Consider the following 27418-nt stretch of genomic DNA (forward strand, 5'->3'; position numbering starts at 1 on the left):
TCTATGAGAATGATACCAAATGCATCTTAATAAAAAAATAATAATAATAATAATAAAAGTGAGATAATTGTGATTAATTAGTCATTTTTAATTATCTCATCATGAGGTGCACACGCACACGTACAGTACTAGAAGGCCGAGTAGCCAAGTCAAGTCAAATTTATCCAATTTTCTTCCAAACTTGAGTTTGTACGTAGAGATAATGATGAAAGATTTAGAACAAACTGCCATTGAGAAGAGAGACCATTTCCTAATCAACTTTCAAAGCAGAAATTAAGTAATTAAAACCTTCCACTTTTCAAGCCTGCTGTTTGAAATTATAAGCCCCGTTTGGTAGTCCACCATTCAAAATCCCAACGGCTCAAAACTGCCGTAGGTGAGGTGAAACGAGAGACTCAGGTCACGGTCAATTCGGCTGCCAACACCTCCTTTTAACACCAAATTCCATTTGACCAAAACAAACCCTAAAATATTGTCCAGATTGTCATAAACATCCGGTACAAGTTTTTGACCATCTTAATAAACCACTCGAGTTAATTAGGGTTTGTTCGGATTTGTCATTTCAATATATAAGTGCGATTTAAAAATAACAATTTTAAGAAATGATTATTAAAAACTTAGTTAAGTGTTTGAAAAGAATCGTAATTTAGCTTTTAAAATTGCTCGTTTTCAAAAATGCACATTTGCATGCGATTTGAAAATGCGTATTTTTTACGTTTTTTCGACTCGCCAATTTTTAAAAAACGCAATCCCAAATAATCATAGTTTAATTAATTTTTAAACTACAGTGAAGTGTTTGAAAAAAAATTATAGTTTAATTTTTAAAATTGTGCATTTTTAAAAAGCATATATTTACATGCGATTTGAAATCGCAAATTTTTTGCGTTTTCAAATTGCCAATTTTTAGAAAACACAATTCCAAACAATTAATTGATTTAAAATCGCATTTTTTATCCACGAAATCGCAATGTCAAACGTGAGATTTTAAACCAAATAACAAAAAATATATAGTTATATGGTAATGCGTTTTTTTTTTAAAGAAAAAGAAAAAAAAAAGAAAATATGATTTAAAAACGAAGAAGAATCAGTGTTTTCAAATCGCAAGCAAGTGGATGCGTTTTAAAGGCTAAACAATAATCTTAACGCCCAAATTGCGCTTTTGCAAACATTCAACTACGTTTTAAAATCACGCGTTAATTTTGAAATCATAAACCCGATCGTACGAGACATAAAATCTGAACAAAAAACTCTAGAGAGATACCCTTTTAGGGTCTCCAAATGCATGATTATAGTATGATGAAGTGCTCTCTTTCTTTGGACAGGTGGTTCATCACTTGACAATCTACTCCTTTGAGTGCAACACTGCAATAATATGTGGGGTACCGTTGGCCGGGTCTAACTAGTGTGGTTGACGCGAGAAACACCAACGTACGATTTTCAGGGTTTTTTTTTATTTTTTAATTTATTTTTTTCATGTTCTAAGAGGACTTAATCAAGGACCTTAAGGGTAAGGAAATGATCAATAATGATCAAGGTGTAAAGCCTAATGATTATACATTTGACCCTAATTAAATATTTAGAATTTTTACCGCGTACACCTCCCCTCTATTTGTCAATTTCAGCTCATTCTGTCTTTCCCTTCATTTGCGGAGAACTTTAATTACAACACAAAGTATATTTTATTGTTTTTGTGTACGATCAAGTGGGTTAGGGGGGTAAACTCCGCATAGTAACTTCCTTTCTTTATTTTCTTAAAAAAAAAAAAAACTTTTTTTTTTTTTTTTTTGACAAATTGAAAGATTTGAATTTGTAGTATGTATCTACTTCTTGATAGTAATGGTTTATAATAGTTGAGTAATGCAACATACTCAACTTATTTTCTATTGGACTAATGTGGGAGTGTCGTCCATCGGTCTTTGTATTAGCATCTATTAAAAAAAAATAAAAATCAGGAGTACGTTAATGGGTATTACTACATTAGCCCAGTAAGACTATAAGAGTTGAGTATTTAGAATTATTCTATATTAGTTAGCGTTGAACTAATAGTAGACACCAACCTTAATTTGGTTCGAAATGTCCCCCCTCCAACTTCCAACCCAACGAGGTCCGAAATTGAATTTTGATGTTCTCAAACTACTTGTACAATACAATGTATGTGTGTGTGTATATATAGGCCTAGTGACATGAACTTTATTTATAGGCCAAGAATAATCCTCTCCTAAAGCTAGAAACTAGGATTCACACTAGAGAAAGAATAAGACCCATAATTCTAGGAGAATACACCATTATACCAAAAATGTACGTATAAGAGTTTCTAATCCTAAAACTAATAGGATTCGAAAATTCTTCCCACTTGAAGACTAGTTTCAAGATTACAAGATTGTACGTGCATGCTACCTTCGTCACCGTTTATTAAGTGACAACAAGCCTAAGAGAAGCTCTAGCCCAAAAATGTGCTATAGGTTTCATCAAAGTATCTACAATATTCTCATTGGTGTAGATTTTTTGCAATATGATCAACCATCTTCTACTGTCATGCGAACGAAGTGTTATTGATCATGAATGTAATGTATTTAGTCCGTGCATGAAATTTTTTTTTTTCAAATGCAACACACTCTAACTGTCGCAATGAGCAATCAATTTATCTTACTTCATTCCCAATTCAACCGTCAATCTTTTCGACCAAACAGCTTCTTTACATGTATGTGTTGTTGACATGTACTCTGCACTGTAGTTGACAAGGCCACTGTAGACTATACTTGCAGGCGGCCAAACACATTCCTAGGCATGTCAAGGGCACCCTTGATCTTGGCATCCAATTTACTCCATGCTCTTCCATAACTATACATGCCTTTTCGGATGCCGATTGAGCGGTTGTCCAGATGATAGGCGTTCCATAATCGGTTGTTGCATTTATCGGTTAGAAAAAAAAGACCAAACTTATTTATCAAGACCCGTACGTGAGATACGAAAAATAAGAATAAAGCAAAAAGACAATCAGGTAATCACAAAAGAACACATGGTTTATATGGTTTACCACTAAGGGCTTATGCACAGAGTTGCAACAAATTTCACTATGACAGAGAAAATAGTACAACTAGAGACTTTTACAATACAGAGATGTTGATTAAATATTTTCAACTCTCAAACTCAGAAGACCTTTGAAGAACCTATATAGAAAACTTATAGACGACTTTTCTATTTTTTCACAATTTTTTCATACTCCCAAAGACCCAAAACAAGTCTTTAAATAAAAAACTACAGTTTTTAGGCGGCAGCATTTGGACACCCTAAGGGTTTCGTACTCTTGATGCCTTGTTTGTCCAGATACACCACCGCATCGTCCGGACATGTTGAAAATTAGTCATTCCCTGGAGCTCCTGCCTGAATGAGGTATACTACCCGTCCGGACACCCCTTGAAACTGGCGTCCATTAAAGCTCTTGTCGGACAGGATGTCCTATCCGTTAGGACAGTCGCCACAAACACTAACACTATCTTGGCTCCAACATTGTTTCACGGCCTTGCAAGAAGCAGCCCACTATTGCCAGGTCCAGTGCGGAGGCAAAATATCGAGCCCTTGCATGTACTACAGCTAAACTCACTTGGCCTCGTTCTCTCCTTCACGAACTACACATCCCATCATCACTTCCTGGCTATCTCTATTGTGACAATGTCAATGCCACATACATTGCTACAAATCCTGTTTTTCTTGCAAGAACGAAGCACATAAAAATTGATTATCACTTCATCGATGCATGATCTAAACAAAAAATGGTGCTCTCAAGATAGAATTTGTTCGGACAAAAAATAAAATTGCTGATATGTTCACCAAAGAGATATCTACTTTGTTACACTTCAAACTTTTTTTTTTTTTTTTTTTTTTTTTTGTATCTATATATATATATAAAAAAAAAAAAAAAAAAAAAAACATCCTTTATTTAGCACAACGTACCTTCATGTAAAATTATCGTACAAATATTTATTTCTTTGTAAAGAGGATCATCTTCTCCTATTAATACTATGTATATGTACATGTAAAATAGAAAAAAAAAAAAAAAAAAAAAATACAAATCATTTTAATTTCTTTCAAAATAGTCTACACCGTAAAAGATGGGCGCTGTCGATCATTTGCCAGGAACCTAGCTCTTGAGTCTTTCAACTGGTCCACATCCATCATGTATAGAATGATATCTAGGCATCATCACATCTCAAAAAACTAGCAATGATTTCTGTGTGGAAGTTTACGAAGATATATATACATAGTCAAGTCAATTTAAATAGAAACTACCCATCAAAATTTTCAATTCCACAATTACGGCCAAACAACAAATATTCTCGTACACGGTACACGAATAGAAAAAAATAGATAAAATAAATAAATAATTTTCGTATGCGATAGTATCATTGATTCTAAAAGAAATATATAACGTCTCACGTCGCCTGAAAATGAGGATGTGTTTATATATATAAATGTATTATTTATGACACAACGTGTTTTAAAGTCATGATGGCCATAAACCTATTAGAACTCCGCAGTTAAGCGTGCTTCTGAGAAAGGAATTACCAGGATGAGTGACCTCCTAGAAAGTTTGGTTTGAGGAGCTAAAAGCGGACAATATTGTGTCATTGAGGGTGGGTCTTTACAAAATCAAATAGGAATAACTTTAATTAAGGGTGTCAAATTTTTATTCATTTTAAAAGAAAATATTTAAACTTCGAACTGTCTTGATTTAGAGTATTTATTTTTCGAAAAGTCTCAATTAAGAATCCTCTGTTCTGTTAGGATTTTCAGTTAAATTCTATCAAAATTCTCAAAATACCTCCCATTTTTTTAGAAAAGAAAAAGGAAATAAAAAAATTATTAAGATTTAAGTATTTGTTAGAATTTAACGGAATTTTCAAAAATACTCATGCCTGAAACTTTAAAAATTTTATAATTTTTTTTTAAAAAAAAATAAACAAAGAAATATTTTTAAAAATTAAAACTTTTAAAAAAATAAATAACCTAAATTGAGACGATTTGAAATTCAAGTATTTTCTTTAAAAAAAAAGTGAAAGTTTAGCATCCTTAAATAAAGTGCTCCCAACCAAATATTGGGATTTTTTTTTTCAGGAAGCTGACGTAATATTGGCATAATAGTGATGTCAAATTTAGACTCTGTAAGTATCTAATATTGATGTCAATAAAGTCATTGCAGCTGCTTATCCTTCCAGAAATTCTCACGCGCGAAGTCACCAGTAAAATTTTCCCTCGAGACGCTTTTGTCTCGGCAACTGGAATTTTCACCGATTAATAAGTCTGCAATTTAAATAGTCTTTTCGTTTGGTTCTAGAAAGATTTGGGCTCGTTTAACAATGTTGTATAGAGCATTTTTTTTTTATTTTTTTTATTTTTTTTTTATTTTGCAAAAATAAAAGCATTAATAAATAAATTAAAAGTATTAATTTTACCTTTATGTTATATTACAACTAAAAAAACAAAAAAAGAATCATCCTTTAAAAAGTTTTATCAGACGAGCTAGCCCATAATTACGTCCGCATGTAGTCCGATAAATTAATAAATTCATTTGATTTTTAAGCTTAAAAATTGCATTGCAGTTCCAGGTTCTTATCCTTAATTATTCATATAAATGATCTAGTTAAGCAATCAATTAATTTAATCTAATCATACATTTGAATCACGTTCTCATGTAATTTGATATTTGAAAGTTTTTAAAACTTCACCACTCAAAAATAATCTGACTCGTCTCCCTTTCTATTTTTACTTTCCGCTTTTACATTCTCACTCACATTTTGTTTTTTTCTTTTATTTGTAGGTGTTTTCTGACCAGATCAACATTTTTTGCCTCTCCATTATGCATCTGTCAACCGTCTACCTCCGTGTTATGCCGTTCATATCCTTCATAGCCGTCGTTGCTATTTGCTGATTGTGTTTTTGCTTTGAATAAGAGTTTTCTTCCATTTAGATCTGTCATCATAGACGATCTATACAATGCAGGTTAGTTAGGTGTGAGGGGTTATCTTTTATGACCTGTTTAAATAAATTTTTTTTATGATATTTGACTACCCTTGTCTTAAATCTAGTCTACTCAGAGCAGGTTTGCTCTTTAATTATTTTAGTATATGTTAACAGAAGATAAAAGTCATAAATAACTCCTTATCCTTTTTGTAACTCACTTACGTGTTTGTTTCACATTCTTTTGACACTAGATACCTCTAGCTAGCTAGCTACTTTGCTTCAACAATGAAAGGTTGTCTCCCTTGAGAAATTGATCATCAAACGTTGTCTTAATTCTTTGATGAAATGAAGCAACATTAGAAAATTATAACCATTGACTTATCTATAAATAAGTATGTAATTCTTCATCGGTCACAATTTTACCTGAGAGTAAAATAGTTAGCTAGGCCGAAAACTTTATACATTACTCTCCATTTAGATATATTGCACGGGTGGAGAGATTCAACAAATTACTAATCTTTGTTCTTTAACATAAGAACATTTTCAGCAGTAGCAGTTATTATATATAGTTATTCAAAATACACATTTTTCTATTTTAACTACTAGTTTTTCGATACAAATTCCAACAAATTATTTATCACACTCTCTACTTTTTTAAAATGTTATTTTTTGATGTATTTATTATTATGAGAGTTGAGAGAGAGAGAGAGAGAGAGGAAGAGGGGAGAGAAAAAAAAAAAAAAAAAAAAAAAGACTAGAATGTCCTACAATGAACTTTTTCACTTTCATAAAATGGGTGGAGATGCTCTATTTTAAGGCATCTGCTGGAGAGATGAAGTGACTCATAATAGTTGAATATAACTAGTATGAGCCATAGACAAAAGTAAGTGTTCTGGAGTACTGGAGCAACAATGCTGAGAAGTGTTTTGTGGTTCTTTTCTATTATGATCATAGCTGCAGGGACGGAGTCAAAAACTCTTATGGGTAGTGGCCATGGGTTAAAAAAATTTGTTAGTAGAAACCAGTAAGCTAACTTTTTATTTTTTACCTCATAATTTTTAATTTTTACCTAATTTTTTTCTTTTCTTTTTTAGAATTGAGGGGGGGAGGGGGGGGGGGGGGGGGGGGCTATGGCCTATACCGGCCCCCAAAATCCGTCCCTAATACATAGGTTAATTTTTTCTTATAAAATCTTACAATTAATATATTCTTACACAGTCAAGGTAAACAAAGTATAGACAAAAGTTATATCTAGTAAAGTCATAATCTCCATATTCAAAAAGTAGTTTTGTCACGGGGTGTTTAGTTTCACAACTTGGCCTTGGAAAAGAGGTCTCAAAGGCAAGTCAGTGCGCTAAAAGTTACATTCTAGCTAGGCCTTCACACGCCATTAATTCTTTTCCAAAATATATAACATTAATATATATTTCCTTCGAATTCTCTGCAGTTAGTTAAGTTGTCAATGAACAAGTAAAAGTTGATTTTTATTTTTTATTTTTCTATTTATTTTAGCATTGATATAGTAATATCATAATACATGAAAATTACACGTAGACGATATATTTGTTTGAGTGGAGAAACCTATATCCCATATCATATCTGGAAGAAACCTATATCCCACCATTAGCCAATGAAGAAACTTTTCTGTCCAGTCAACACGATCGATATTGAACAATATATATGAAAGGTACAAACCATATATATCATTTCAAAGAAAAGGCACAAAAAATAAATAAAAAAGAAAAGAAAGAAAGAAAAGGTCATCGCTGTCGGCGGTCGCAATAGGGCAATCTCATTTCGTACCTAGAATTTGGAATTTGCTTGTATAAATTCGATTCGAATTTGGTTTATTTAATAACTGAGCTACTCGCGCGTGAACGTAAAGTTAGATTTAATTATTAAATAAGCTATATTTATATAAACTTGGCTTAACTCGTATAATTTTAGTTGTTTTTATTAATTTTTATAGTATTGTTTTAATTTCGTAATTATAACATTTTAAGTAAAGATGAATTCTCTTCCTAATATAATAGATATAGGTTGAATTATTGTTATTGTGAGTCTTGATATATATATATATATATGTGTGTGTGTGTGTGTGTGTGTGTGCAAGTATAAATATATATGTGTGTTCATGATGAATTTATAGACATCATTTATAAAACAACATATAAACTTGAAAATGGATTATTTAAGATTCAAGTTAATTTGTTTAACTATCTCAAATGATAAATTTTTAACAATAATTATTATGAATTAAAAAAAAAAATTCACTATCTTTACTTTATAGAAGGAACAAATAAAAAAAAAAAAAAGAAAAGAAAAGAAGAAGGAGTGCACGAAACGTCTGTGGGAAGGATGGGGTGAACATGAGTCATCAAACCATCAAATCATTCGATATGAAAATCAATAACTTCATCGTAAGAATTATATTGGCAACAAAATAAAAAAGATGGAGTATGTTAGAAGAAAGATTCACGAGAATTCTGTGTCCTTTTTAAAGTTGATATGACTTTTAAAATTATTATTAAATTTGTAATAGATCACTATTGAATTTTAATTCTATAGTAATTTTAAAAGCTACATAAATTTTAGGAGGACACAAAAAAGATATAGGTCTTCATTCTAGCATTACTAAAAAAGATGAAGTTATTGATTTTCTTGAATAATTCTAGAAGTCTCTCATGTGTCACTTTTGTATCCATCTAAAAATGAAGTGGCTTTTAAAATTACAATTTGATCGAAATTCAATAGTGATCAATTAAAAGCTCAATGGTGATTTTAAAAGCCACATCATTTTTGGAGGGACACAAGAGTGACAGATGAGGGACTTCTAGGGGATTTCAAGCATTACTCGATTTTCTTTATAGGCAAAACTTCACTTACTCTCTGATGTTTCTTTACTTTTGCAATTGTACTCTCAATCTTTAAAAAGTTGCAATGTCGGGTCGTCCATTAAATCCTAATGGAAGATGTCAAAATCTCCAAAATACCATTTTTTTAAAAAAAAAAAGAAAAAAAAGAAAAAAGATACGGTTGGCCTCAGTCATGGGTTTGGTGACCTTAGCCGTGGTTCTAGCCAGACCCATGGCTTGACCTTGGTCGACCTTAGCCGTGGGTCTTTATTTATTTTAGTTTATTTTTTTTTAAAAAAAAAAGAAAAAAAAAACTCATTTTTTTAATTAAGGGTAGGTTTGTATTTTTATTAGTTTTACATGGTGTAAGGGACATTTCTCTTGGCCGGCATACCATCTGATTTAACTCTAAAAACCTAACTGTAGAGGTGACATTGCAAAGTTTTCAAATATGATAACCTGACATTGCAACTTTTTAAAGCTTGATGGTACAATTGCAAAATCTAGGAAACAAAATTATCTTCAACTACGTAAATTGTTAGAAGTGTTTATTCTCTTTTTATTGAGTAATACTACATGTCATCCTCATGTCTCCCTTATGTTTTAAAAAGCTGATGTGATTTTTAAAATTACTATTAAATTTGTGGTAGATGACTATTAAATTTTGATCTAATGATGATTTTAAAATATACATCAATTTTAAGAGACGCAAGAAAGATATGAGTGACATTTAAAATTAATCATTTTTATCATGATTCAAGGAAATTGTATTACTGTCTTTTAAGACAAGTAAGAGTAAAAGCATTTAACTTTCATTTGAAAGAGAGCTAGCTAGATCCTAAGTATATCAACACTAATCCAAATAAAATGGGTATCCAATATTTACTAATTTATTGGAAAAAGGACTTAGTATTCATTATTAGTCTTTAAGCCTATATCTTTTACTTATCCAAACAAAACAAAAAGGCCTATTTCTTATACATTAAACACGACAAATTCACATACTTTTGTAGACATTATAATTATTGGTTTTTATTTATTTTTTATTATTAATTATAGTAAACTTTTGACCATTATTGAAGCGAATGAGAAAGTTGTCCTATTATATTAGCTATCATGCTTTTCTATGTGATTCTTATAATATATAGGGCTGGCAAATTGCCTTCATTGCCAATATTGTCTAGATATAAAAAAATTACATAATTAAAAGAAGAAAAAAAAGGGGACCCAAATGGATAACTATATAAATAGTTGACCTTCCAAAATTAAGGGATAGAAAAACAAATCGAATTAAAGACAATACCTTTACAAATAAAAAATGCATAGAAAAGTTTTTGGTAATGAATATCAATCACCATAGCATGAGAGAGAAGTTAAGATGACATAATGCTGCCTCGGAACTTTATCATAAATCTTCATCAAAATCGCAGGGCCGGAGCTTGGAGACTAAAAAGTAGTTGTACAGTAATGGTCGGAGGAGACGCCATCTGGAACGGTGAGATAGAAAACCATCAAGATTAGATATTTTTGAGGTTCAAATAATCTAAATTGAAATCTACAAAGAAAAGCCAAAAGTTGTGTAACGGAGAAAATCTAGTTAGGGAGGTAAAAAATGGAGGGCGGCATGAATGAAAACAGTGGAAAAGGAGGTTGTTCTAGAGAATCAAAGACAAAGCAAATTATATACAAAAGGAAAGGGTTAAAAAGAGAGAGAGAGAGTAGCAATGTGTTTTATCTCCTGAAGATCCGGTGAGGATATCCTCTTGTCGGGGAGTGTTGGTAGATGTTACATGTGTTAAGCTAGGCACCCGAGTACCCCCAAAGAGTTTCAATAATTTGTGCAGTGGGGGGTCACCTTTTATGCATATTTGTCCAAAGATTAGACTCTTTTACTTCACGGACATTTGAGGGCCATCTTTTGGTTAGTACTGATCTTGGCACTGCATGCCCTCCGCTTCTTGTGCTTAAGCTTCTAACTTTACCCGGTTTGTGTCGCATTTGCATATCTCTTATACCGAGGAGACATGTCGTTACATATACAGATTTTGTACAATTTTTTTTGTTCTTTTAAATCAACTTATTGAATTTGTAGGATCCAATTTAAAAAAAAGATGTACGAGAGATGTACAAATATCATTTATTTATGCAGAGATGGACCAAAAATGTGAAAGAGAATGAAAGCAAACATTTCTCTTTTTTCAATGTCCAAGACTTTTTTATTTTTTATTTTTTATTTTTTTTATTTACAGTTATTAGGTAAATCATGAGAAAGGCTTTTTTATTAATTAATTTTGTAGTTATAGCATATTAATCAGGATTTTTGTAGGGTCTCAGTTTAATCATATGAAATTCTATTTTGTGGACTAGTCCTTTAAATCCTAGCTATCTAGATTAGTTTCGAATTATATAGTATAGATTTTTTTTCCTCAATATCTATCACATGATATATGATCAATAGTAATAATGTTCATAAAATTATATATTAAATCAATACTGGGAAAGTTCTAGAGCGGATGGATACAAGTAGCATTTAGACTTGCGAAGGACGACAAAAGGGTTTTTCATATGGTGAAAATTAGGTTCTTTATATATATGAGTACTTTTTTAAAGTTTCTCCATCTTCTTGAGTTTCTCTCTCTCTCTCTCTCTCTCTTGTTTTTTTTTTTCTTCTTATATTTTATATAGTGCAAGAGATAGTATTATAAATTTTATTTTCTTAACTCTTTTCAGAAGCAAACAAAGGATACTCACAAGTTTCGTTACCAAGAACTCCTTGACGCTCTCATGAGATGATATATATATGTATTTTTAGCTGAAAAAAAAAATTGGCAATATATATATGAGGAAAACATTGCAAGAAAACATATTTAGAAATTAATTATGGGAAATTAATATGGACTTGCAGTTACATAATACATAAATAATAAAGATAAAAAAGAAGAAGAAGAAGAAGAAAACTGAAAGAAAATGAAGCAATGAAATAATGAAAAGAGGACAGCATAAAATTAAATGAGTTTTAAAATTAAAAGAGATCGATATGCAGTTTCAATGTTTGTTTACTATAAGTCATGAAATTTCATACCGTACTAGAGTATACACAAGTGCATGCGCTCAAGTATTACTTGCTTTAAAGCAATACCTTGGTGTACATGAGTTGAGCATTTTCAATTACTTTAATTAGTTTTTTTTTTTTTCTTCGTGTGAGACTCTTTATCTTCCAAAGTCTCTTTAAATAACTTCTATTTTAAAGTATTCTTAAACCATAAACAAATAATTATATTAATTAAACCGAACCGGCCACTCAGAGTTTCTATTATAGCAAGGAGATCAAAAAGGCATAAAAAATTTTTATAGGTAAAAGAAGAAAAAAAGAAAAAAGAAAAAGAGAGATCGATATAATCAAAACTCTGAGTGGCTGGTTCAGTTTCATTTTGTGCAAAAGTAACCAAACTTTCGAGGATTCTGGGCCTCATTGTATCTTAGAGAAGTGCTTGTTGTAATTGAATGCATACCAATTGATCAGATCGAATTGGTGAGGACAAATAATTTCTTAAAGAAAGTGACTTTATAACCATATAACGTACTTTAAGAGCATTTACTTTTCTGTTTTATTATTTCTATACTAACATATAAGAGAACAAAATAAATTAGATTAATTTTATATTATGACGTAGCTAAAACTCTAGGAATGAAAGAAATTGCATAATTTAGAATGAGCATTGCTGACTTAAGCCTATAATCTATATAGAGATTTGCACGTTTGGTCGAAAGTATATATTCTAAATTTTGGATATATATGTCTAGAATCAACATCTTTTTTTTTTTTCTTATATATATAATATTGAAAGGTTATATATATAAAATTACGAGACAAAGAGGATTATTAATATTCCGCAGCTTATATTGAAATTTAACTAACATGCAAACCTCATGATCAGCCATACAAATATCCTCGATCTGCCTATAAAATAGTATTTTATGGAATTTGAGTTGCATTAATTAAGACTTTCTATGTCCATGATTCATTTTGGTTCCATTCAATATTATTTTCTTTTCGTTTTAGGTATTGACCAAATGACACCTCCTTTTTGCTTTCACTATTTAGGGACATCTACTCCGGCCATGTCAATATATTACGAGAAATATGTGCATTTGGGTCAAATTTCACAATCTTATTTAATACATTATATATAAATTAATATTAATATTAATGAATAATGATATTTAGTAAATTCTCGTACAACAACGTACTGTTGATTTAAAGACTAATTTTTACTACCACATCATTTAATTAAGTCGTATAGCAATTTTACAGGAGTCATTGTACTAAATAGAATAACTCTATTATAAATAGTTGTTGGGACTATTCTAGGATTCTCTTCATTAGAGACTCTCATCTCTGCAAGTCATTTTCCTCAACCCCACCATTAGTCTCTTACTCTCTTTCTTTCCCCCAACAAACAAAGGCCAAAGGTAGAAAAGAAAGAAAGAAAGGGGAGGAGTAAAAAGCTCCAAAAAGACAAACCAAACCACCTTTGATAACCATATTATAAGTGCTAGCTTTCCCACATAAAGTCTGGATATAACCATCTGAGGAGAGACTTCAAGGAGCTCTCTCTGAAGATGAGTTTAATGAACCGCCATGTGAATGAAAACACCTTGTTCTTCCAAGCTCCAACTTTCATCGAGTGGCTCAAGCCACGGCCACCATCACCGCCACCACCACCCTATACTTCTTCTTCTTCGTCGTCTTCTTCTTCTTCTTCGGCTTCTGCGAATCCGGACGAGTTTGTTCAGGAGAGTACTATTCAATGTTTGCCCCTTCTAAGCAGGTTTACTGAGACTAAGGCGATGAAAGAAGAAGATTTCCGATCCCAAAAGGAGGGTTTTGCAATTAAGGAAGAGAGGGTTGAGAAAGTTACTGTTGCCTTGGGCATTGGTTTGCCTAACACGGGGGATATTTCTGATGCTGATGAGAAGACAAAAATTCAGCTCAAGGTAGAAGAGCCCGTGAAGATCCATGGTTGTTCTTTTAACACACAGAGTAGGTTTTGGATACCAACTCCGGCGCAGATTCTTGTTGGGCCGATGCAGTTTGCTTGCTCCATATGCAACAAGACCTTCAATAGGTACAATAACATGCAGGTTAGTTGCTGCTCATCAATCTCTTCACTTGTTTATTTATTTAATTACTTTCTTTTTTGACTTGATGATATAATTATAATTAAGAAAAAAATTCCTAAATATTTTATTTATGCACGATCATGAACATATAGGTATTGGTGTTTATTTTATTGCTCAATATCTTCTGTTTTTTTTCTTCATGATGATTAATTAATCCATGTTTTCATGTACACCTCTTGATCTGTCACTGCATAATTAGTTAAGCTCTAGAATGGCATGAGGAATTCTTTTTACTGTTTTCTCGTTTTATTCCATGTTTCAACTTTTGCTAAAAAGGGAGAAATTCATGGGAAACTTCTTTTAAAGAAAGTTCACTACTTACTTCTCCTGTTGTGAACTAACACATTAATGTATCCTTCAACAAAAGAACCAAAAAATTCTAAGATTAAGTAGTGGAAGGAGAGTGCTTGAGAGACTTCCCTTAGAGCAGTATGCATTCCTTAGAGTAAATTAATAAGCAAATTCCAATAGAAAAGGAATTTTTATATTAAAGCTCTTTATCAGCCGAAACCCTATTTTCTCTAGATCCAATTGTCGTTTTAATTCCAGTTTCTAGCCAAGAACAATCCCTAGGCCAGTTAAATGCAGGTTCTATGCATGTGAATGAATCATTGCTGTAATTCATGGTAAAGAATTTTATTTTATTTTTCATAAAAAAAAGAAAAAAAGAAAAAAATTCATATTTGAATAATCCAAGTCTCCCCATTAAGCATTCTGTTAGACGTCATTGTTGGTGTGCTTCAAGTTCTTGCTCCTATAGATACTATTCAAAGAAGATAAATATATCCCTCAATTTAATTTATATTAACAAAGGGGATCGGAGCCGATTCTTTGTTCAAATACAAGTCTTCAATTCGCATCTTTTAATGTCTATCAAGAGATAGAAACTATAAATGAAACAATTGCATGTTATTGAATTTAGCAAACATTATGATCCTTCAGCTACCCCTTTATTCTTAGGAATAATCCCGCAATCCATTCCTTCAGCTACCCCTATTATTTTGCTATCATGCATGTTCAATTTTTAAAAAGAAAACTTTGTGTAAAGCCACTTTTTTCGCCTCCTGTCGACCTTCAATTAATGTTTCCTTTCGGTTTTTTTATGAAGAAGACTATATTTAGATTATTGAATAAAAGCTGGACATGGTTAAATATTAAGTGCAATATAAGCTTCACAAGTTGAAAATTCTACCAAGTTGCATGTTGATCATTACTCCAGCAGGAACTTTGGATATAACTCATCCTATAAATAATTATCAATTCTCAACCTTTTGATTAATAATTCTCTACCTTTGATTAAAAGAAAAGTGCCGGGAAATAGTACGTCTTCTGGTCTAGTCACTAAACCAGACAAAATAATCAATAACCTTTTTGTAACTTCCACTTTCCTGATCAAAGCTTTCCCATGTTTGCTATCCTCAACACTGTGTCAATAATAACGTACTTCGCCAAAGCTTATTTCTTATTAGAATTGAAACGCCTCCTTTAATGTTGAAATTGATTTCTTTTCTCAAATTTGATAGTTTGAGATTAACTAGCTAGACATGAATCACATTTCTAAAATGAAAAGAATTATTTTTTTATTTTTTTATTTTTTATTTTCTGTTGAATTTGTTGTGTATATATAGATGCACATGTGGGGGCACGGATCCGAATATAGAAAAGGACCAGATTCGCTTAAAGGAACACAACCAGCCGCCATGCTGCGGCTGCCATGCTATTGTTGTGCGCAAGGCTGCAAGAACAACATCAATCATCCGCGAGCAAAGCCGCTGAAAGACTTCAGAACACTCCAAACTCACTACAAAAGGAAGCACGGGGCAAAGCCTTTCATGTGTAGGAAATGTGGGAAAACATTCGCGGTCAAAGGAGATTGGAGGACACATGAAAAGAACTGTGGGAAGTTGTGGTACTGCACGTGTGGATCCGACTTTAAGCACAAGAGATCGCTTAAAGATCACATCAGATCCTTTGGGAAAGGCCATTATCCACACCCTTCTCTTGATGGTTTTGAAGATGACAGGGAATGCATCACGGGTTCTGAGGATGAATTCGCTCGCTGAAGTTTTCTTCTCTTTCAGCTTTGTTTGAACGTTATTTAGTTTTCATATATATATATATATAAATATAGCATGCTTATCTAAGCTTGTGCTCAGTAACAAAAAATTCTCAAGAAATTCGTGGAGGCAAATAGGGAGCGGTTTGTTACGGAGCACTTGCTGGGCGATGGGCAGATACTATTATATATATATGTGATCTTTAGACAGTTTGCGTAGTGGTATGTTAATAAGCTGATTACCTGATCAAGTGATGAAGTTGATGAATTTTCTTCTCTTACCAAACACAAACTAGGCATTAGTGTTCAATCTTAGTTGGGTTACCCTCTTCTATGGAGAAAATTTGTCCGCTTCATCACCAACTTGTAATCTTTATGAAAAGGATTGTGTTGTTGTTATCATTTCAGCTCTCTCTCTCTCTCTGTCTCTCTGTCTCTCTCTCTCTCTCTCTCTCTGTCTCTCTCTCTCTCTCTCTGTCTCTCTCTCTCTCTCTCTCTCTCTCTCTCTCTCTTGTTTTGCTTATCAAGAGTATTGAATGTCATGATAGTTTAGCTTAATAACTTGTGAATTATTTACTAATAATTATGTGCGCACAAACACAAGCAATATTGTTTGATTATGAAGGAGACAACCGAAAAGTGACGAACGTTTTAAATCTTACTTTTCTTGCCTGTCTTCTAGTTATATTACTAGATCAAAAAATAGGCTAAATTTTTAATGCTAAATACATATTATATATATTCTTCTGCGGGTGAATTAGAGAAACCCTTAACATAAAAATGATCGATGTAAAACAGAATCCTCTATAACATGATGACTTTCTTTTAGTAGTCTTGGTATTTTCTTTGTTGAATTAAAGTTTGGGAAAGCATCTTAATTACTTGACTAGGGCATGCACTAGCTTTACCAACTGTAGCAAAATACTGAAAAATTAAAGAAAGTTGATCGATCGATGTGAATTAGAGATGTGCTAATTTCCCAGTACCAAGTCAAACCGATACGTGTGAAAGCTAGTACACAATTTTTTATGTCCTTACTTTCAAAAGCATACATATATAGTGGGGAAGTTGGTGAGAGTCCAATTTGGATGCCTAATTACCAAATCACATATCCATCAAGTTAGATTATAATAACAACCGGAGAATGCATGATTGCATACTAATTAGGCTAGCTAGCTGAATGGAGGATTCCTCTAGTCTTACCTTGAGGACATCTCTGATATTACGCCCAAAAGATCAATGAAATCACAGGAAAAAGAGCAGAAAAGAAAAAATAAAATAAAATAAAAGGCGTACGATAAAGGGTTGAAATTGTATGCATGAAATACATATTTGCACAATACTTTTTTCTCAACCAAGATACAAAGGGTATCTTGATCCTTGATAAACAAAACAAGAGACAGAGAGAAAGGGAGAGAGAGATTGAAATTTGGTTTCTTTTGAGGTGGGCTTGACCAACTAAAAGGTGTAGGAAAAAATTAGTGAAATTGCGTTTGATTTTTGAGGATGAGGGACCTCCACTATGCTTTGTCGGCCGGGAGAGAAGAGAAAAAATTTAGAGGAAAAGACCATACAACTGCACGCTTTAGCTGCATTCATATTCAAACAGTCGGTTTTTGGGTTCACTAGTACTGTTTTAATTTGTCACTTCTTTGAGCTAGCCCAGCTAGATCGTTTGCTTAGCAAAGAATTAATTAAGGTGGTTGGTAAAGGGCTGTGAGGGCCCTCACTTTAATTTCTTTCCCAGTTTTACAACATGTTCATCTCGATCTATTCAGATCCGAGGTATATTTTTGCAATTTCCAAAGATTGGCCGGGCAAGAAAAAAAAAAAAAAAACACAAAAGAAAATGAAAAATTAAACCTACCTACCGGCCCCAAGCACACGGAGAAAAAGAATATATGTATAGAGCAGTTTGAATGAAACAGGGCTTGGGAAAGGAACAACGTCAACGTACGTTACGTTCGAAATCCGTTTGAACGGGACTCATGGTGTTTGAATAATTAAGCACTCGAATGAGAGACTTCCAAACGGAGTGGATTAATTAGGGAGTTTGGTTTTAGGTGCATTTGGAGAACCACTCGAACGTACGTACGTGGGTCAAATAGAGAGTTGCATTAATTCCTTTGAAGGTGCGCATGCACAGCCAAAAATTCAAGGGGCGGGTAGGGTTTGGTTTAGCTTTTTTATTTACGTTTTTCTTATTTATTTTCAAGGGTTAATTAATTATTAGGATTTTGGATCATAAATATGTAATGTTTTGAAGAGAGCCTCTATGATCTCATTAGTCCAATAAGATTGTTTCATTATTATTATTTTTATTATTATTTTTTTTAATGTAGATACAAAGAATTTAATTAAGGAAGAGGAAGGTACTGTACGTTCTTCGATCTACTCGATCTCTCTTTCCCTTCCAATATGTTAGTTTGTTATATTAACAGCGCAAGACTTGTCTCTATGGCTTCCAACAATAAGTCCTAAGGTGGTCAAAACTTTAAAGTTAGTGCTCTAGCTAAGACATTGCCCTATTGTTGAAAATTGTTAGGTTTTATGTTCGCTAATGTAGTGTCAAAACTAAAATGGTTGCAAGTTTATATAGGTTTATTCGTTAAGTACTTGGGACTTAATTTGATGCTTGAAGTTAAAGAACATAAGGTGTCATTTGTGCCGGTCAATAGCCGTTCGAACGTGATCTTCAAGTGTCATAAAAAAAAAAATTGAAATCCGAGAGTTTCGGTCGCAGTCTCGATCGTAAAAGGTTTGAACGGAGGTCTCCATATTTCAAAATTTTAAGTTCATAAGAAGGCCGGTCGCACCAAGTTCAATTAAGGACCAAGAAGTAAAGTGGATTACAAAACTATCTAAGAGCCTCAGTCGCAAAAATGTTCGAAATATGTCCAAATGGATTTTTTTTGAAGAGTTACATAGATGCTCTGTCTCAAGCCCGTTCGAAGAAGGTTCGAGCGCTATCATCATTGAGGTAGATCCGAGATGTTCCGTCGCAACTACGTACGGTCATACAACGTTTGAATGCCACCATCGAGGAAACTTTGAAACACTAGCACTTGTTCGAACGTGCTACTAACCCGTTCGAACTTTGTTGCCTCTATTTGTGCTTTTTAGAAACTGACTTTCACCTAAACCTTACTTTTTCGCATGACCTATATAAGCATCCTCACACAATTATTAAAGACCCTGAGGCCAATTTATTTTTAGCTAGGAGAGAACCCTTACATCCTCCGCTTTCAATTCTTTATATTTGTTAGAGTTTTTTTAAGCCATAGAAATTCTTAAACCTTCAAGCCACCGGAGTTCTAAGTTATAGATCAAGGAGATTGAATAGAAGATTGGCATGGGTTCTTGAACTACTGTAGTAGAAGACAAAAAGGTTGTTTGTAGAGTTTAAGTCAAGTTTTTACTATAAAGGTTTTGTAAATAAAATAATTGTAATTTTAATATTCTATGGTAGATCAGTTTTTTTGGTTTGGCTGCCTCGAATTGATTTTAGTTTTGAAGAACTCTTCAAAAGGTTTCCACTTTGTAACTAAAATTGTTTTGCTTAATCTTTTAAGCACTTTATTTAATTTTGTTTATATTGTGTGTGGTTGCTATATTTTTGTTGGTTGGAATTAATTATTGTAAAAGACCTATTCACCCTCCTCTAAATCTAGGTGTACTTTGTTTGGAATCGTTGGATGAATTTCAATTTGTATCAGAGAAAAGTTCACTCCGTTAGTATTAACTTTCTTAGTGTGATCCCTGACCCCAGTTGTCATGGTTCGATTACAATGTCTGACTTCACCCCCCAAATGCAGGATTATGGGTCTTTATTGAGAAGGATTAGACTAGACTCAGTACTACCAATATATATAGACTTGTGGTCTAAAGACAACTTAAATGCTTGCAATTGGAACAACAAGGGGTTGAATGCAATATTCTTAGCAATATTTTACCTGTAGAATTCAAATGATGTGTCAAACTACCAATGAGGTATGCATGGAAAATTTTAGAAGTTACAAATGAGGGGACAACAACCGTTAAGAATTCTAAATTTTAATTATTGACTTCTAAATTTGAAGAAATCAGAATGAAAGATGATGAGACTTTTTATGAGTTTTGTGCCAAATTGAGCGACATTGTGGACTCAAGTTTCAATCTAGGTGAGGTGAGAAAGTTCGTGAATCTACCATATATGAGGAAAATCATGAGACCTAAAGTCATTGCCATAGAAAAAAGCAAAGACATTGACTTTGTTAAGATTGAGACATTTGCCCTCATAAAAAAAAAAAAAAAAACTAATGTTAATGACACAAAGAATTTGTGAGCCGCCACATTCGGATTCCCACTCTTGGCCCAAGCTAGAGCAAAAGGCCCAACTTCTGTATGGCTGTCGGCCTTAGCGCCAAATTTCCACATCATGGGTTTACTGCTTTTAATTTGTTGCTGGACTTCAATCAACTGTGTTAGCCCTTTTAGCAACTTAATTACTGGGAAAAAGAAAAAAAGAAATAGCTTGGGATATATCCGAGCAAAAAAAAAAAAAAAAAAAAGAGCCATGTATATCCCTTTGCACGTGTCTCCTAAATCCCAAAACAATATCCTTTCTAGTGAAAATTAAAGAAGACAATGAAAGCATTCTGTCATATAACTTCCTTCTTTGCTGATTTCATTGAAATTAATTAAGATTAATACGTAGAACAAAATGATGCCATTTATATAGAAATAAATAAAAAATTAAGGAAAATTTTACTTAACCCCTTAAATTGTTATCGCTTTTGCAATTAGTCTCTTAAATTTCAACGACTCTTAATTTAGTGTATTTATTTTTCATTTTTTTAAAAAAAAAAATTCGACTATCCAATAGGATTTTACAATTAAATCCTGTGAAATTTTCTAAAATTTTAAAGATTCAGGTGTGAGTATTTTTGCAAATTTCGTTAAATCCTGACCGACGCCTAAATCTATCTTTGTATTTTTGTTTCTTTTTTCCTAAATAATAAGGAGTATTTTGAGAATTTTGATACCACTTTGTTAGTTATTAACAAAAAATTCTAATGTATAGGAGAAATTGAAAAAATATAAAAAATTAATACATAAAATTAAGAGTTTTTGAAATGTATAGTGAAATTTAAGTGTAATTATAAACGTGATAGAAGATAATATGAAACAATAAAAGGTCAAAAGCAAAGGTACGTTACATTTTACATAAAAGATGAGAAATGATTTTTCTATATCATATTATTTTATATTAATCCTACACCAAGACACATAGGGTGTATGATACATGTGAGTCCCATGATCAACATGCATGGGTCCCACATTCAATATGTCTTGGTTTAAGATTGATGTAAGATAATGTGATGTAAGAATAACACATCTCATAAAAAAAAGATAAGCAGTAGCGGACCCATGACCTTTAAAGTCAATACACCTCAAACTACATCTGGGCCATTCATATATAGTTGATCAGTGTGACATCTCCAAGCATCGGTTTTTGATCATCTCCACGTAATCATACCCAATTATTTATCTCCTTCTCAAGCTCTAAGAGCATTACTAGCAGCTTCCCTACAAAGGATCTGTTCCCTAAATTTTAGGAAAAATTTTAAGAAAGTCAAAAAAATCATCCCACAGGAGCTTCCCTACAATTATCTGTTCCCTAGGAAGTGAACAGTGCTTCCCAATGCATTGGGAAGCACTGTTCACCTCCCATTCAATTGTTTATTCTAAAAATATAATCTCTCTCTTACTTTATCTCTTTCTTTTCTTACTTTTAATTAAAGTAAAAGTAACAAAATAATATTTTAATGATATAGGAAAAAATAAAGGGACGCTGCTGTGGGGTGTTTTGAAGTAAAAAGTAGTTTTATTCCCTACATTTAGGGAAAATGAAGGGAAAAGAAAGGGAAGCCGTGAAGAATGCCCTAAGAAGAAGCTGCCGAGTGAAGAAAAAGTATTTCTCTTCATGAACGATATACAAAGCCTTAAAACTTTTCATCAATGCATGTTAGAATACCACCTGTCAATGGCTTAGGCTGCTGAAAACTACCCATTTGGACACGTGTCCTACACCCGATGCCTGAGAACACATGGTGATTCATGGGAACGACAGAGGAGCCTCAGGCGTTGCAGTGAAACCATGTCGTGTCGCTTTGGGGCATTGTCTCTGGCACTGTATATAAAAAAGAGCCCCTCTGCTTCTGTTCCACAACTATGTCGCATCACGAAGTACTAAAACCTTTGCTTTTCTGCTTAGATTTTGTTTTCTTCACTGTTCTGAATAATGAAGGTAAATGAGAGAAGATCTCATGGTCGTACATCTGGGGAGGAAGAAAAGGTGATCATGACAAGGAAGCAAAAGGCAGAGAGCAACGAACAGGACGCAGAGCAATCTCCAAAAAAGTCCAAGACTGATCAAAACGACGACGGCCAGCCAAACGGGAAATCTGCAGCCGACGTAGCTGCAGAGTTTGAAGAATTCTGTAAAGCCATTAGAGACCACCTCTCCATCCAACAAATGCGGGAAATACTGGAAGCTAATGGCCAAGATACCTCCGGTCCTGATGGTGCCATAATCTCTAAATGGTTAGTTTTCAAAATGCTAGAGACATAGTCACATGAAAATTTCTTGGCAATATTTATGATTGTTTTAGCAACTCTTCTTGTTCATGGCGTACTCATCTTTTTTTCTTTCTTTCGTTTTTTTTTCCTTGTCCACAACTCACATTAAATCTAATTGTGGACAGTCAAGATCTGCTGTTTTATGGGCCATTGGAGAAATGCCCAGTTTGCAACGGCAATTTGGAGTACACCGGCACACGCTACTCTTGCAGAGGGTTTTGCAGTGAGTGGTCTTCTTGCACCTTCAGCACAAAGGACCCACCAAGGAAACAAGAACCAACGAAATTACCAGATTCTGTTCTCAACTCCCCTGTTTCACACGTACTTGTTCTTTCCCAAATCTCATTTTTCCCTTATATATATTCGAATAGTATTAGTTAAATAAATGAATTTACCATTTTCTGTCGTATAGTTGATAAAGAAGTATCAGGATCCAAGTCGCCGGCCTCGAAGGAATTTAGGGACGACGGATAAACCTTTTACTGGAATGGTGATTTCTCTAATGGGCCGTCTTTCTCGGACACATGTATGTTCAACAGTACTTCTACGTACGACAGCTAGTAATATTGACATGTCTTTGTTTCTTGAGTACTAATATGGAATACGTATATATATATTGCTGATTGTGAATATTGCAGGATTATTGGAGAAAAGAAATTGAAAAACATGGAGGGAAAGTTGCCAACTCTGTCATTGGTGCAACTTGTCTGGTCGCCTCTCCGGCGGAGAGAGAGCGCGGTGGCTCATCTAAACTTGTGGAAGCAATGTGAGTGTAGAGATATTACACCCCAATACGATAGCATGATCCTCATAAAAACAAAAGAAATGGCCAATTCGGTTTGAATTTAGACAACAAATATCAGTTGCGATTGCAATATTTTGCAGGGAGAGAGGCATTCGTGTAGTAAGCGAAGCTTGGTTAGTAGATAGCATTCAGAAAAAAGAAGCCCAGCCCCTTGAAGCTTATGATATTCTTAGCGATCTTTCTGTAGATGGGAAAGGAATTCCATGGGATAAACGAGATCCTAGTGACGAGGCACTCGAATCACTCTCAGCAGAAGTATGTATATATATCTATGTGTTTCGTTATTATTCTCAGCTACTTTTGTGCTAATTGGCAAAAAAAAAAAAAAGATAATAGTAAAAGTAGAAACAAAATCTCTAAAATCGAAGTCCCTAATATATTCCAACACTAATAATTAACTCTGTGGATACAGTTAAAGCTCTTTGGCAAGAGAGGAGTGCACAAGGATACTAAACTGCAAGAGCAAGGCGGAAAGATCTACGAAAGAGATGGGATTCTGTATAACTGTGCCTTCTCTCTTTGCGACGTGGGGCGAGGACTGAATGAGTAACGTTGAATTAAACCCCATATTATGCTGTGCTTTGAATTGGCCATTTTTCATGACCTTTTGCACTGAATATTTTGTTTTACTTGGTTGGTGCATGCATGCAGCTATTGTGTCATGCAGCTGATCACAGTACCGGAGAGCGGCTTGCAGCTGTACTATAAGAAAGGCAGAGTGGGTGATGATCCAAATGCAGAGGAGAGGCTCGAAGAGTGGGAAAAAAATGACAATGCTGTGGAAGAGTTTTTGAGGCTCTTTGAGGAAATAACTGGCAATGAATTTGAGCCCTGGGAAAGAGAGAAGAAGTTTCAGAAGAAGCCACTGAAGTTCTATCCTATAGACCTGGTACACTTGCTTCTTCCCTTATTGTTAGTTTGGACCCTATGCTAACACTGTGAAAGTTTGCCCTCTATTTCCAACGGTTGACAAGTTTCTTTGTGCTAAATCACCTCTTATTTTAAAACAGGAATGAATGAATTTAAGGTAGTACGTGAAATATTTAATTGAAATTAGAGATATGAATGATAAACTTTGCTCTAATATAGCTTAATTTAATAGTAAATGATAAATTTAATCATTTCATTTATATTCTTAACACTTTGACACTTGGATAGGATGATGGAGTCGAAGTGAGACATGGAGGTCTTGGTCTTCGGCAGTTGGGAGTTGCAGTTGCACACTGCAAACTTGAGCCTTTGGTTGGCAATTTCATGAAGGTCTTGTGCAGTCAAGAGATATACAAGTATAACATAATCTGCCGACTGCCCATTATCTATTATCTTTATTTTAAAATTTTCGGTGGATATAGAGAGTTTGAAAATTTTCTAATTCCAACTTAGGTACGCTTTGATGGAGATGGGACATGATTCCCCTGATCTACCAATAGGGATGGTCACTACTTTTCACTTGAAAAGATGTAAAAAAAAAAACTCTCATTCTCTTCTCTCATTCTTTCCTCTACACTTTACAAAACGAATGACAAGTAATATATATGATCAGGTGAGGAGATTGTCCTAGAGTTCATTGAAAGGGTGAGATCAATGAAAGAGACAGGGCAGAAGGCCGAGGCTGTTTGGTCAGATTATAGCCAAAGATGGTTTACTCTGATGCACTCCACAAGGCCTTTCATTTTCAGGGAGTTCCAAGAAATTGCAGATCATGTAAGGGAGACATATCATTTCTTACATCTTGTTTGCGTTAAGATCCTTGCACATATTTAATTTACACTTGGCTACCTAATCTTTAGGCTGCAGCTGTACTAGAGACTGTTCGAGACATAACTGTGGCTTCACACCTTATAGGAGACATGAGTGGCTCCAGCATTGATGACCCATTGTCTGATGGATATGAGAAACTGGGATGCTCGATTTCCCCACTGGATAAACAGTCTGATGACTACAAGATGATCCTAAACTATCTGGAGAGAACTTATGAACCTGTCAAAGTTGGAGATACTGTGAGTTGTATATGCAAATTTGATTGAATTCTCTTATTATTACAACTAATTATCCATAGATTATGATCTGTTGTTTGAAATTCTGAACCTCTATGCTATTAGGAATATGGTGTGACAGTTGATAACATATTTTCTGTGGAATCAAATGCGCTCCCTTCTTATGATGAGATAAAGAATTTGCCAAACAAAGTCCTTTTGTGGTGTGGTAAGAAGCTCATGATCATTCTTGTTTCATTCCAGAATGTCTTCTCCTGTAGGCTTTGGGGGATAATTATTCCCAGTTTTATGCCTATTTCCTTGCAGGTACACGTAACTCAAATCTATTGAGGCACTTGCATAAAGGCTTCTTACCATCTATATGCCAACTCCCAGTTCCGGGTTATATGGTATTGTTAAATCACAATTTATTCCAAAAGTTTAAGCTCATATAGAACATCAAATCTTGTTAAATCATTACTTATCCCAAATGAAAATTTAAGCTTTTAGATAAGCGTTTAATTTATATTCTAACAGTTATATATTAGAGCATTTCAATTAAAATGCAATTGCTACTTGATTTTTATTGAAGTCACTTGAGCCTTGCTCATTCCCAAAAGGCACCTCAAGGGAAGAGGTTTGTTCAATGCTTATAAAGCCCACAATCCAAGCATACCTTGGCAATGTGGGACTCTTAACAATTCAGCTGCATGCCGTCTCAGTTAATGTAGTTCCAAATCTTGTAAACGTTATGGTTTTTCTAAACAGTTTGGCAGGGCAATAGTCTGTTCTGATGCTGCAGCTGAAGCTGCGAGATATGGGTTTACTGCAGTGGACAGGCCAGAAGGGTTCTTGATCCTCGCCATTGCTTCTCTAGGAGATCAAATTACTGAGCTCAACAGCCCACCTGAGGTTTGTAAACTTGGTTAAAATCGTGCATTAAGTACTGTTGTGATGTAGTTTAATTTATAAGCTTCAAGGCCTTCATCATCTTTGTTGCAACTCAATGAGGCATACATGCAGGATACGAAGTCCTTGGAAGAAAAGAAGCTTGGGGTGAAGGGAGTGGGTAAAAGGAAGACTGATGAATCAGAACACTTTGTTTGGAAAGATGGTATCAAAGTTCCTTGCGGTCGGTTGCTCCCCTCAGAGCACAAAGATAGCCCTCTTGAATACAATGAGTATGCTGTTTATGATCCTAAACAGGTATTATAAGCAACTAAACCACTTTCGCTTGATTGAAAACGAAATCCATTTAGTCTGGTAGGATATGGTAGGCTTAATTAATCATTCATTTCTGCTGTTTAAACTCTTTTCTTAACAAGCAAGAGACCAAATTTGAACTTGTTGGGCTGTGTTGTGCAGGTGAGCATAAGGTTCTTGGTTGGGGTGAAGTATGAAGAGAAGGGTAGGGTCGTGGACACCGAGGAGTAAAGGAGTGTAAGAGCAAAGAAGGGTTGTGTATAGTTCTTTTTGTCACCTGCTGCCAACTTTTTGCATGGGAAAGGTGGGAAGATGGTTTGGTTAGGTCTGCGTACGGTCCTAGTTAGGGGATGTCGATGGCCTTTTGTGTTATATTGTCATCCCCAACCCTTCATAATTAAGATATATTTTCGTTCTGGTGTTCTTCTGTATCTGAAAAATTGGACATAAATTAACTATAAACTATTAGTTTTACAAATTAATGAGTCTAATAAAATGACTTTTTAAAGCACGTAAAAATTAATTAAATGTTATTAAAAAAAATGTTTCTCACATGTTAATTACTTCATTAGATTAGTTTGTAGTTAATTGTTACAAAAGGTGATTTTTGTAGCAAGAAATTATGCTATATATACTCAACAAGATATGATATTTTGTCATATCAAGATGCAACTCTTGAACATCTTGCTCATGTGGCAAGGTGCTCCTTTAACTAACTTTAGGATTTTTTTTTAAAAAAAAATAAAAAAATAAAAAA

At 33.7% G+C, this 27418-nt stretch overlaps 2 protein-coding genes across 2 annotated transcripts; both read left to right on the plus strand.

The window, feature by feature from the left end:
• The first annotated feature begins 13318 nt into the window (after positions 1 to 13318).
• Positions 13319 to 16458, plus strand: LOC133878541 (zinc finger protein WIP3). The gene is made up of 2 exons (XM_062317101.1): positions 13319 to 13961; positions 15629 to 16458. The coding sequence occupies exons 1-2, from the start codon at positions 13440 to 13442 to the stop codon at positions 16061 to 16063; spliced, it is 957 nt and encodes a 318-aa protein (XP_062173085.1). The 5' UTR covers positions 13319 to 13439; the 3' UTR covers positions 16064 to 16458.
• A 5881-nt stretch (positions 16459 to 22339) lies between these two features.
• LOC133876999 (protein ADP-ribosyltransferase PARP3) lies at positions 22340 to 26892 on the plus strand. Its single transcript, XM_062315231.1, has 16 exons — positions 22340 to 22641; positions 22803 to 22998; positions 23090 to 23203; positions 23316 to 23443; positions 23563 to 23737; positions 23895 to 24028; positions 24134 to 24371; positions 24641 to 24768; positions 24866 to 24942; positions 25026 to 25186; positions 25273 to 25482; positions 25585 to 25687; positions 25786 to 25868; positions 26227 to 26370; positions 26482 to 26664; positions 26824 to 26892. The coding sequence occupies exons 1-16, from the start codon at positions 22340 to 22342 to the stop codon at positions 26890 to 26892; spliced, it is 2445 nt and encodes an 814-aa protein (XP_062171215.1).
• The last annotated feature ends 526 nt before the right edge of the window (positions 26893 to 27418 follow it).

The sequence above is a fragment of the Alnus glutinosa genome, chromosome 9 (genome assembly GCF_958979055.1).
Source record: "Alnus glutinosa chromosome 9, dhAlnGlut1.1, whole genome shotgun sequence".
Taxonomy (NCBI): Eukaryota; Viridiplantae; Streptophyta; class Magnoliopsida; order Fagales; family Betulaceae; genus Alnus; species Alnus glutinosa.

What these genes read in the sequence shown, in the direction of transcription:
- LOC133878541 (XM_062317101.1), top strand. Translation starts at nt 13,440, where the DNA reads ATGAGTTTAATGAACCGCCATGTGAATGAAAACACCTTGTTCTTCCAA. An exon ending in ATAGGTACAATAACATGCAG is followed by an intron (nt 13,962 to 15,628) that starts GTTAGTTGCTGC and finishes GTGTATATATAG; the next exon opens with ATGCACATGTGGGGGCACGG.
- LOC133876999 (XM_062315231.1), top strand. Translation starts at nt 22,340, where the DNA reads ATGAAGGTAAATGAGAGAAGATCTCATGGTCGTACATCTGGGGAGGAA. An exon ending in GCCGTCTTTCTCGGACACAT is followed by an intron (nt 23,204 to 23,315) that starts GTATGTTCAACA and finishes TGAATATTGCAG; the next exon opens with GATTATTGGAGAAAAGAAAT. An exon ending in CTGTTTATGATCCTAAACAG is followed by an intron (nt 26,665 to 26,823) that starts GTATTATAAGCA and finishes TGTGTTGTGCAG; the next exon opens with GTGAGCATAAGGTTCTTGGT.